Source organism: Haliaeetus leucocephalus, unplaced genomic scaffold (assembly GCF_000737465.1).
Source record: "Haliaeetus leucocephalus isolate CR32 unplaced genomic scaffold, Haliaeetus_leucocephalus-4.0 Scaffold351, whole genome shotgun sequence".
In the NCBI taxonomy this organism is placed as follows: domain Eukaryota; kingdom Metazoa; phylum Chordata; class Aves; order Accipitriformes; family Accipitridae; genus Haliaeetus; species Haliaeetus leucocephalus.
This window is the reverse complement of record NW_010972787.1, coordinates 4,910,623-4,923,122: the sequence shown is the minus strand read 5'-3', so window position 1 is coordinate 4,923,122 and position 12,500 is coordinate 4,910,623. Positions and strand designations below refer to the sequence as shown.

Genomic DNA, 12,500 nt, shown 5'->3' with positions numbered 1-12,500 from the left:
CATCCAACCTGCCTGGTCTGGCCAGCTTGCACTGTGAGCTCTGAGGACCTGCCACGTGGAGCAGCTCCCTGGGACTTACAAGGTGGCAAGTGGTCCCTGCAGGCTGACACATGGCCCCACAAATACACCCGTACCAAGCAGAGGAGGGATTCCCAAAGGCAGAGAGCACCTCCTGGGAAGCCTTTAGAAGGGTCTGAGCTCAGCCATGGCACATACATGCGATGTGCCCAGACGGGCGCTGGATGCTGACACCAACCCACAGAACAACCTACAGTGGGACCGACAATGTAGCACCACCCAGAGATAACGTGGCCAATAAAGAAGTGCATGAAGTCACTGGTGGAGAGGGTTTGCCAGCTGTTCTGAGTTACTCTGGACCAGTTAATATGAATGAAGAAATAAATGTACCTCTCCTTGAAGAAAATGCCTTGGGCCATGTCCTCAGACAGCGAGGTACTCATATCACCTGCTCACTGCTTTATGCTCAAATCTCAGTGGAGCTGTTGCTGTAATACAACAGGTGAGGAAACCTCAGAGCTGGCAGCTTGAGCACCGAGTCTGTTGTGTCTTTAGTAACACTTGGACAGATAAAAGTTTGCTCATAAATGGGAACTTCTGCCAGCCAGAACATGCTTTAAGGGCACCTTTTCACCAAGAGCTAAGACATTGCTCTTCTCCCTCCCTGCAGATGCACCGACTGCAGATTTAGAGGAGCTGGCCAAAGGGATCTTCAAATCTCAGTGGAAAAGAGTGACATAACCATCTGGAAGTATTATACGCACACAAACACTACGCTGCTTTTCAGTCTGCTCAGATCATGGATGAGCAACCCAGAAATACTTTTTAGGATCAGCTGCTGACTTCAATTCCATACACTTGTGAAGTTACTGTGTAAATGGGATTTCTGGCTGGAGTCAGCATCTCTGGGTGGATGGCTCCAGATCTCCGCTAAGCAGCCTGGAGCATGTAGTGGAGGGGGGACACAGCCCTTCAGCTCTCTCTCCAGCTGGTCTGGGCTCTGGTGTCTACCTCAGCCCTGCTGAATACAGAATCAATTGTTCTACTGTATTTGCTGAACCATCCAAAACTGCACTTGCCAAACAAAGCAGTGTCCAAATTCTGTTTCAGGAAAAGCAGTGTTTCAGCAAGGAACGAGGACTTTCCCGCTGATGAGTTTGTGAAGACTGTAAGAGGCTTTGCTAGACTTCAGGATCAAAGGTGCCAGAGAAGATATTTTGGAGTCAGTTAATCAGATGTAAGCACCTGGTCCCTGACAGCACTTAAATTACCCTCAGTAATGGGTTTAGATGATGACCTCCTAGGTCAGGGTTTTATTTGTTTCTGTAGGGTGCTCATACTTCCCCTGAGCTATTTCCAAGGAGACCTTGCAGTGGCCGATAAGCAACAGGGAAGAAGATGCCCTAGAGATGGGCAGGAAGGGCAGGACCGGGGTGGACAGGCTCATTTCACAGCCCTGGAGATTCTTCCTCTGGATGTCTTTCTAGTCTGCCATGCACTGCAGAATAGACTTACACCAGTTATGAAACTGGTTCACTATGTTTGGAATTGTCCTGGTTTCAGCTGGGATATAGTTAACTGTCTTCCTAGTAGCTGGTACAGCGCTATGTTTTGAGTTCAGTATGTGAAGAATGTTGATAACACTGATGTTTTCAGTTGTTGCTCAGTAGTGTTTAGACTATAGTCAAGGATTTTTCAGCTTCTCATGCCCAGCCAGGGCACCTGACCCAAACTGGCCAACAGTGTATTCCATACCATGGGACGTCCCATCTAGTTTAGGAACTGGGAAGTGGGGGGGCAGGGAATCGCCGCTCGGGGACTGGTGGGGTGTCGGTCGGCGGGTGGTGAGCAATTGCCCTGCGCATCATTTGTACATTTCAATCCTTTTATTACTACTGTTGTCATTTTATTAGTGTTATCATTATCATTATTAGTTTCTTCTTTTCTGTTCTATTAAATCGTTCTTATCTCAACCCAGGAGTTTTACTTCTTTTCCTGATTTTCTCCCCCATCCCACTGGATGGGGCGGAGTGAGTGAGCGGCTGCGTGGTGCTTAGTTGCTGGCTGGGGTTAAACCACGACAGGAATATGCTCAGTCCCCACTTTTGCATCCAGCTGAAGATGCTTCACCTCCACACCCTGTCCCAGCGGCTCTTCAGTGCCACTGCCTCTGATTTCCTTAACTGAGTTATTTAAGTGCTGCAGCTAAGGGAGTTAGTTCAGTGAGCAATAAATCCCCAGGGAGTTAGGGAGCTGCATGTGAGTGGTTCAAACAGGTCATTGCAGGTCACCTCAGGGAACAAGAGATGGAACGGGACTGTGGGATGGAGCATCTCAAGCCAACACAAGCACAGAGAAGAGCCCAACGCACAGAAGGCAAGGCCTTGGGCAACGTGAGACAGGTTTGGTGCACCGTCGCAGAACTCACGCACTTCTTGGCGTACCAAGGGTTCTCCTTCTGCGCGCTGTGCTTTGAAAGGTTCTTTTTTAAGTACCTTCCAACACAGATTAAACCAGTCACTTCCCTCCCAGATGGGTGGAGGCTGCCCCTGTGCTGGTGGCTTTTGCTGTGCGCTCTGCCAGGCAGTGCCGTGGCCATGGTCAGCAACTCAGGAGGGGACGTCCACTTGTCCCCACTGCTTCTGAACACCTCCTGGACAAGTGAGCAGTAAAGGAAACACATATTTTAGCCAGCTATTTTGGGCTTGGTTCTTTGCCGTTTTATCTTACTTTGAGAGATTCGTCTTTGATGCTCTCCAGCTGATTCTAGACTTTGAGCTCCTGACCTCACCAACCACTCCCAGCCACAAGTGCCTGCAAAGCCATGGTAAGAGTCAGTGTGACTCTAGACATTTAAAGGACAGACAAGTCATGAATTTATGGGCTGCTCAGTGGAATTTTCCAGCCTAGCTGGCTGCTTATCTCTTTGAATCTGCTAGGAATCATAACAGAGCATTTCCAGACAGTTAAAAGAAACCCTCCAGCACAAGAAGCATCCAGTTCACCTTTGTACACTGTGTCATTTTGTCCTACTAGGTGCTAGTCTGACCAGAAAGTATGTCGTACAGCTGGTGGGAGAATTCCCATCCTGTTATTGACCCAGTGAGTCTCTGTCAAAACCATGTAGACTGGAAAGTTCGTGGGTGCTGAAAGGTGCCAAAAGGTTACATGGGTTCCAGTATACAGGACACAGTCATGGATGACATTTTCATTGAGGTTTCTTAGAAAACCTCAGGAGTTACCTGAGCTGCAAACAGAAGCTGTGGGAAATATCATGTACATGAGACTTGTTCCTGCAGTCGTCCCTAGACCTCTGCGTTTGTCCACTGCCAGAGTCAGGATGGACCTTTGGCTTGACCCAGTATAGTTTCTCTTCTGCTTCTGCTGTTTGGAGACAGTGTGGGTTTGAAGAACCGACAGAGAGAGACAGCAAGTGAAGTCCTGTGTCAGTCCCTGTGATTTGTACCAGGCTGGCTCAGCAGCTCTGTGATCCCCCTTAAAGCCCAGATCTGCAGTGACAAATAGTGCAAAAAGGGCAAATTCCTCCACCAAATCAATGCTCTGAGATCAACTGGCACTTACCAGTGGGCACATGGCTCTTCAGAAAAAGGTGGGTTTTGACTGTTCAGTGTAAGGAGACTTTTTAGTCTCAAGCTTATGTTGCCACAGCCATCTAGGAGACTCTAGCAAGTTTATTTTGTAGAGCAGGACAGTGTTGCTGTGTTGCTGGTTCAGTCGGTGAAAGCATCTTCTGTTTGCAGAGGCAGAAGATGAGGTTTGGAGCCAAGCCTGTGGTGGCTCAGCTTGGATGAAAAATTGCCAGGAGTGCATTTACTTTGGTAAACGAGGTGGTTCATCAGAGCCTGGAGCAGTTCAGCCCTGAGTTACAAGGTTAGGAAAATGACTCTGTAATCTCTAAGTTACCAGTGTGATTCTCCTGCAGTGTTAGAGAGCTTCCCTGCTACTCGGGGAAGGATGGCTGAGTCAAAACCAGGGAAAAGCATGTATCGAGTGGACAATACAAGCTACTGGCCAGCAGTCTGTCTTGATCCTACAGACCCACATAGACATTCTGCTCACAGAAAAGCCCTACTGCCTTCTCCAGCGTCCACACTTCCATCCTTTTGTAAGATGGCAGCAGTTCATCGGTTTAAAAACACAAGCTTCATCACCCGCAAATATCATCTCTACAGATTGTAACTACACCAGTGGGACAGCAATGCTGCCCAGGGCACGTGGCAAATCCCTGTGGCATCGGCAGCATCTCCCAACTCAGGTCTGTGTATGTCTGAATACCCTTGGTGACCTGAAGTTGTGTGTCAAGAGTAGCTCATTGTTTCACTTTAAATGGTGTCCCAGTATATGAGGCCATTTCTTGTACCTCTGGCTCTCCAGAGCACCAACGGGGTGATGAGCTTTGGACCACGGGGTTGCTTTAGCAATCCAAATAAAAACGAAGGTTGAGACCTCATTCGTATGAAGCGGATCCAGCTCTAGTTACCATGACACCATGACAATCAACTTGTTTACTGCTTCAAGGTACAGTCTAAACATTCTTGGCATGTCATTTGCATAGCAATATCCAGAATGCTTTGTGTCACTCTACTGTATTTGGGCTCTGCAAGCACATTGAAAGGTTTCTTTACACGTATGCTTAACTAAAGAGAAAGAAAGGAAGAGAAAGGAGAAGAGAGCTTCGCTTTTGGTAGCATGTTTCATGCAAAGTGTAACCTAAACTGCGTGTAAAATTAAACGTAAGAGCTGGATATATGTCCCACATATGTTCTGGGGAAATGGGGAGGGGATCAGTTATCAAACAGAGGGTGGAAAACAACCTAAGAAAATCTAGGGCTTGTTCTGGCAAAGTATTTAAGCATGTGCTTATCTTTAAGCAGGTGATTGACTGAAATACAGGAAAGAAAAATAAAAAACGTCCAAGAGCATGCAAAGCTGGAGCTGGGGTCAGCCAGGGAGGTGGGGATGTCACCAGTCAGTGCGGGGAGGGGAGGCTGAAAGCCCTGGAGGTGATGCTAAGCAGATGTCCAGGAGCAGAGCAGGCTTTTGGGGGTGCTGGAGCAGCTGGGATCTGGGTCGGGAGGGATTAAATCGGCTCTGCATGGGGCCAGGGTAGGACTCAGACAGGCCACAGACATGGTCAGGACCATTTCACTGCAGTCACGGGCACCTAGGTAGAAGGCATGAGGTCCAGCCGGTTTGATGATGGCAACTCTCCAGCTGCCTTGTCTTCCCTCCATGCCTGTAGCAGAGCTAGGCTGGGGGCTGCTCACGCTCAAGAGAGCATCTTGATGCCCAGGAACTAAGGACAGCAGTTTCCAACATCATCAGCTATCACTTACTTACCCCTTAGTACAGTGTGGTGTCCTCCCAGCTCAGGCACTTAAGAAAATTCAGGTTTGCCATGGCAGCATGGAAGATAAATATCTTTTGTGGATTTGCGGATCCTGTGAACCTCTGAGACTCTGGTCGACTTGGAGGTCAAAGCTGTTTTTCTTGGGAGGAAAGAATTTATGGTAAGGCATGTTAACATTTCTGTGTCTGCTATAATAAATGATTCTGCATATATGGCTCATAGTGAGATCACAAGAGTAGACTCAGGAGACAATCCACATCAGATGTGGACTGCTTGCTCAGCAGGACAGCCTTTACAGATCAGGCATCTCTGTGGCTACCTCCAGGCTCTAACATTACCTCCAGATCAGCACACATCAAGCAGGCAGGCAGCAATTCATGCCAAGGATGAGCTGGAAAGCCACCTCTCCAATAAAATAGGCATATCTGATGTAGGATTATTTTTCTTTCTCAGCTTTAAGTAGTGAGAAGACTCTCAGCTACAGAATTTCAGTGTGCCTCCTGCCTGAGGACTCAATGCAGCTGTTAGAGCGTTTTTGTCACCAACACCTAAAATAATAAACAGCCAAAATCCGTCTGAAGCAGATGTGGACAACATACTGATCCATTATTTCGGGGAGGGGGGGCATTGCTGCCTTGTCTCCTTCCCATCCAAGTAGAGAAACCTGCAAGCCATAGAAGAACTATAGCTAAGATAAAATTCAAACAAGGGCAGTGTGCTGTGCTGCAATAGCACATTGAAGGCTAAACAAATAACCAAAAGGAGAGTTACTAATAGAGTTTTGAAAGAAAAAAAAGATGTGCTGCACAACTTAAATCCAGTCGTTCCAAGCCCAATTTATAACATGATTATTTTAGCTGATAAACTACACAAGGAAAAAACAGTGGTAAACACCGAAGGTGAAATCTCTAGTGAGATATCTGCCCTCTCCAGATGCTGCCCATGGTTATCTACACGGCTATTCACACTCTTCATTGAAAACTCATCTCCTCACTTGCGTATGTAACATCCATAACAAACCTGGGTGGCTTTTCCAGCACTGAAAATTGAATACCTGCAGGCACCAGCACAGAATCCAATTGGAATATTGCTCTGTAGTGAAGCAGCATGATCGGATGGTGTGTTGTGTCCCCCCTTCAAGCAAGGCAGGCTTTTGTGAGCATGGAGCGGAGCGGACCCAAGTCAACAAAACGACAGAGTTAATTGCTCCAGCACAATCTTGGAACAGGTCCGGGACACCCTTACCAGATCAGCCACGCGCCCATCATCTTCTGAGTCCTCATCATCCCAGTCGTCACTCTGTTTAGCAACCCTTGGAGGTGAGGAGCCCTTCTGATACTCTACCTCCCTCAGCACAGACAGCAAGACGTGGACACCAGTAAAGAGACAGCTCTGGTCTGAAAGAGTCTGGTCTAGCGCGAAGCTCAGAGAGCAGAGTGAATGAGATGGCTCCCAAGTATGTATTTATGTCACTCTTCAGGTAACAGCCTCTCTGCCTAATTCAGTCCCTGTACCTCCTTTGCACCACCTGGCTTGTGGAGACATTTCCTCCCCAGAGTTACTGATTCCAGTTATTTCCTCTGCGTTGATATCATGCTAAGTGCAAAAAGAATATGACTTCAAAGAAAACCCAAACAACATGCAAACATACGTTTTACCATACTATGTTCTCTGCTTAATTCTTCTGCTCTGCCTTGCGCACTAGAAACCACCCAAACACCCATATGCAGGTCTTTCAGGTCTGTATGGATCATCTGGTATTCTTTGGTATTTACCTGATCATTAGCTGGAAAGGGATTTCTCAAAAAAATCAGTTGTGGTCCAAGACACCGCACAGTTTTGTAGCCTACCCAGGCCAAGATCAGTCAAGTGGAGGCAGTTAGCCCTCCACACAGGATATTTAAATCTTTTTAAATCAAGCTACATCCAGATGTATATGCACTGGCAGCCACTGCTACCATGTATTCTCTCCAGCAATCTGGCTGTATCTGTCCACTCTCCTTGTGCTTCAGGTGCAAATTCTCCTGTCAAGAACCCTTTCAGGTGCCTGGATGTGTGCCTAGCGCTCTTTTAGATGTGTTAGGGTATCTGACACCCTCACCAGACTGGCAGAAAGGACCTGCCTGCAGCAGACCTAGCTCTTTCTTGAGCAGCACCTGGAAGCCACTCCAGACCAGATACTCCCACCCAAGATCTAAAATATGAGTACACACCTATGTTTAAGCCTGGGAGCCACTACCCATCTGGCTGCAAAGTGCCTAAAATAATGTATTCATAGTCTGTGATTGATGCTGATATTTTTAGTAATTGGAAAGCTGAGGCTGAGGAAGAGAATAGACACGGGTCTGACAGGAGTGACTCTCTCCGAGGCACATTTTGGGTCCATTCTGAGATTTCTCTTGATGTTTTTTTCCAATTTGGTCTATATAGACTGTTAATAAATATTTGATTAAAATCTCCTCTTTTCTATATGTCCTTTGTTGGGAACAAGCCTAACAGAAAATATCAAGAGAGAAAAGGGAAATCTGAGAAAGTTGCAGTGCAATGAGAAAGGGCATATAGCAAACTTAAGAATGAAGATTTTTTTTTTTCTCTGTTCATGATCATTGCTACTACTTCTTTTAGGTTTTTTGGTTTGGGGTTTTGTTTTGGTTTGGGTTTTTTGTTGGGTTTTTTGGGGGGGGGGTCATTTTGGTTGTTTTTTTTTTTTAATTTATATATACTAGAGTATATATGGGTTATATAGTATATAGGGCATATAGGCTATTTCCAGAGTAGTTAGCTGTCAGCACCAGGCAGTCACTCCTGTCTGGCTACAGCCACATTAAGCAACAGGCCCAGCCATTTGCTGTCATCATCAGTGTCAGTATCCTAGGAGATCTCCTGATCTTGCATAATTACATCCTGATAAGTGAGTACTTTGTGTTCATAGGAAAAACACTTTCAAAATTAATGTAATTGAGAGATAGCTACTGTTGATGTATCTGTCTTCAAATCATTATGAATATCATACAAAAACATTTTATTTAGGGTCTTTAGTTAACACCCACCTATGTTTTAAAGTAATGACATTCACAGACAAAATGATATTGTCATTACAGAATCAAATTTCATAGCCTCTCTCAGGAATTTAAGGATTAAAAATGAAGCCTTGTTATCCCAATAAATTCATAGGTAAGATTCATTCCAAGTAAACAAGAGTGAAAGAAACACCCAGCTACCCCTGACGTAATGCTATTTGGAAGCAGAAATGGCTTGTTTACTCCAAACACTATTCCAGATCCACGGGGCCAGCTCAGAGCTGACACTGTGTAAATATGTTAACTGCAGATAAACTGAATTATGAAATTCCTGGGTTAAAAATATTAGCTTTGTGGTTAAGAGCAACAACACTTAAAACACCAACACATGCTCTTAACTGTAAATCTATTTGATGCAGCCTTTGGGTGGAATGAAATGAGGTCTAGGGATAAAAATCACAATGACATAAATATAAAAGCCAAGTAATACAAATCAATATTACGATAGCTGTAAGTACACAGGTATTTAGTGTTGAAAAGATTCTTCAACCCAAACCTTTGTTTCTTCCAGGTATTCATCATTTCTCACGTTCACATTTTGTGCCTGGACTAGTGAAAGGAGAGCGGCTGCGTGTGTGACGGGATGGGGTGTGGGACACCCACACTCAGCAATGCCAATGGGTGGAAAAGGGAGCCCTGAACACCAGCATCATCCTCTGCCCTCCTTCCCCTGCCAGGATAGCCAGCTTTGCTCTGGGACACAGTCTTTAAAGCCTCAAAAGCATCCAAAACGTCTCCTCTTTGCATGCTAGGGCAGAAATAATTCAACTTGTAGATAGAAATATGGTCAAAAAAGTATATGCTAGAAAATACTCAAACTCTCTTTGTGGATTTGCAAATGTGGTTCCCGTCGCAATAGGGAGAGACTGGGCATTTTAGATGCTAAAATGCTTGAGTAACTTTCAGAAACCTGCCGTCAAAATGGCTAGGGATAGAAAGTTGAAAATTGGTGTGTTATGACATTCGCTTTAGCAGAGGTGCCCACGCTCTTCCCACAGCAAAATGACTTTAATTTGCCCAACCTCAGAGTCCTTGAAAATGACACTCTGAGCATTTGCCGTAATGATTTCTCACTAAATTAGAAAAATGCCCAACTAAGGAGGGATTATCTCTGCATGTGGATGTGGCATAATGACTGTCAAGTGCACTGAGAGCCCCACTGGGCTTTGCAAGGTACACAGGGTCTGCAGCAGAGGCCAGCGTGTATCGGAGAATATTAATACTGTCTTGTTGGGGGCATCCATTCTGATAATCTACTGCTGTTCAGACAAAATTATACCATACGAGGGAATTCTCTTTGCTACTTTACATATATGAGGTACCTTTTAGGGCTGAGGATTAGTCCTAAATTGTCTGGCTGATGAACTCACTCCATAAAGGATACAGGCACATGTGTGCACACACTCTCTGTAATGTGTGCACCCACTGGGACAGCATCACTGCAAGATTCTTCCTCGCAGCCCACGGCCGCTGTGCCTGCACCGAGGATGCGCTAGTGAACTTGCAACCGCACACCCAGAAAGTCTCCTAGCTGCTCCCTAGAAGGAACAGGACAAAACATGTTTGTCCCCCAGACGCCTGCATGCTGTCGCCCAGGTTTCACGGCGAGTGAGGAGCAAGCTGGGTGGGCAGTGCCGCTGCTTCATCATCCTCATCACAAGGGTGAAAAACTGTCCCTGGCTGCCTCTGCTCAGTCCCAAAACAGGAGCTTGAGGAGGTCCATTTTAGTTTGTATCAGAGCTTGTGCCATGAAGGACCAGAGACAAGGTGGGAATGTGCTGGCAGACAAGGCTATCGAGAGTTTCAACACAACTGCCACAATAGCACTTCAATAGCAGCACTCCAATTCCCAGCGCTGGTGTTCCCCGCATCCCACCACCAGCCAACTGGCTCAAACCCACGCCGCTGAAAAGGCACAAGGAGCTCACACACACACATACACGCCTCTACGGATGCTTGTTGACTTCAGTGCCAGTGCCCTGTTAATGAGGGTGCCAGACCCCTTGGTAAACCCGTGTTAGGCTGTTTCTGTCTCTATTTTGCAATGACTTTTCAAAACAAGTCTGGTAAATGTGAGCAGGAAGGGAGGAGAGGGCTGGAGAGGCTGCAGGGTCCTGCTGAGCCAATTAGGGTCCCCAGAGGGGTCTTTCCTGTTGGAACTGGGCCACCGGGCAAGGACACACAGGGAACATCACAGGGCCAAGCACCAGGCAAAACTGATGGACTGTTGCAGCAAGGTCAGGTTTTGATCCCTCATCTGCCACGTCCGTCCCCAACAGCCACGGGAAAAGGAATCAGAAAGATGCTGCCCACACAGTGTCCTAACCACTAGCTTGCCTGGCCGTCCCATCTCAGCCAGGTGATGTGGGGAGCCAGCAGAGGAGGAAGCAGGGAGGGAGAAGCCAGAGGTCTAAGGATCACAGGAGGCAGTGGGTGAAGGCAGGCCACCAAGGAGAGAAGCAGCCCAAACATTTTGTCCCAAACTTGATAGTGCAGCACCTGCCTAGTGTCACCAAGCCCTTGCATCTTCCAGCCAGGTGAACACAGATCAGGACAGTCACAGCAGGGCATGGGTACTGCCTTGTGCCTGTCCTGCACTGCCACGTCTCCAGGGTCCCCCAGGCCCCCCACCATCCTGAGGAGTCCAGAGAAGTCTGCAGTGCCCCATGGTCTGCAGGGCCGTGCTCTCCGCTCACCCATGGGATGGAGCTGCAGGAGCCTGCGGGTCTCCGGGCCTCAGAAGTATGCAAAGAGCTGCGGGGACCTGGGAAAGGCAGAGTGTGACACGTTTGTTTTATGGACGGGACTTGAGGCTGTCCTGGCAGTGGCAATTTTACTGGCTCTGCCTTCACGCTCGGTCCCGGGGGACCCCAAACCCAGCTCAGCCCATGTGCGGAGCTGTGTGGACCTTCTCCGCGGTGATTTCCCGGGAGGGACGACATCTCCACTCCTGGCTTTTCCCGGTGGCCTCGGTTATTTTGGACCCACTCCGGGATGAAAAGCAGGTCCCGTCCCGCTGCGGGCAGGGACCGATGGCAGCCCAGGGACCCAAGCACAGAGCACGAAACCCACCGGGCCCGTGGGAAGACCCGGGACACCGACGACCGGGACGGCCGGTGCAGGCCACGGGTGAGCCTGAGGGGAGCGGGGATCCCCGCACAAAAGGGTCTTTCCGTCCCCAAACGGAGCGGCGGTGGGAACGCGGAGCCCCGGCGGTCCCGCACCTTCGGGGGGGGCAGATACCGGTCCGGCACCCCCGGGGGGGTTGCGGGACATGCCGGTTGCTTTTCCGCCGGGGCTTTCCACCGAGGAGCTGAGTGTAAAAACGAGCTGTCAGGTTCCCCGACGGTCAAAACGCGAGGCCGGAGCGGGGCTGCCGGAGGCCGGTGGCGGGGCAGGCGGGAGCCCCAGCACGGCACCGGTACCGGTACCGGTGGGTTAGCGGGAGGCTGGCTCCATCCTTCCCCGGTAGCAGCGGCGGGTACCCGGAGAGAGAAGCCGAGCCCAGCCGCCAGCCCGGTATTTGTATTCACCTATAGCCGTGCGTAAAGGTGTGTGCAAAAGGGGTATTTCTCTCCAGCAAACTTAGGAACGGGCTGGGAAGGTGGGAAGCCGAGCCGACCCCAACCCCACCTTTAGCTTCGGGGGGAGGACTGAGAGCCCCCGGACAAGGGTCCCCCGTACCTTCAGAGCAAGAAGGAGTCCCCGCCGTCCAGCCCTGGCCGGGGCGGGCGAGTCCCGGTAAGAGAAAGAGGGGGATGGAGAGAGACGGTGCTGCCGGCGCACCTCCGCGGCCACCGAGCGGTTGCTTTCTACGGGAGGGGAGGGAAATAAACCACCAACGAGCATTTTATTGTCATCATCATCATCATCATCATCATCATTATCATCGCCATCGTCGTTTCTCTGCACATAAATAAATAAATAAATATCTCCCGCGGCGGGGAGGGAGGGCAACGGAACGGTACAACCACAGCTGCGCGGTCGAAAGAAAACCGAGAACAATTTGGGGGAAAAAAAAAAAAAAGAAA

General features: G+C 48.5%; 1 protein-coding gene across 1 annotated transcript in view; it reads right to left on the bottom strand.

Annotated features, from left to right (window-relative positions):
- The window catches only part of PDX1 (pancreatic and duodenal homeobox 1), a 52,175-nt gene that overhangs the window by 36,154 nt on the left and 3,521 nt on the right, over positions 1-12,500 (bottom strand). The window contains exons 3-6 of the mRNA XM_010572804.1: positions 12,154-12,445; positions 11,307-12,002; positions 6,904-6,985; positions 6,635-6,801 (exon numbers count right to left, since the gene is read on the bottom strand). Coding sequence (XP_010571106.1) covers positions 6,635-6,801; positions 6,904-6,985; positions 11,307-12,002; positions 12,154-12,445 — 1,237 coding nt within the window. The remainder of the gene's footprint in view (positions 1-6,634; positions 6,802-6,903; positions 6,986-11,306; positions 12,003-12,153; positions 12,446-12,500) is intronic.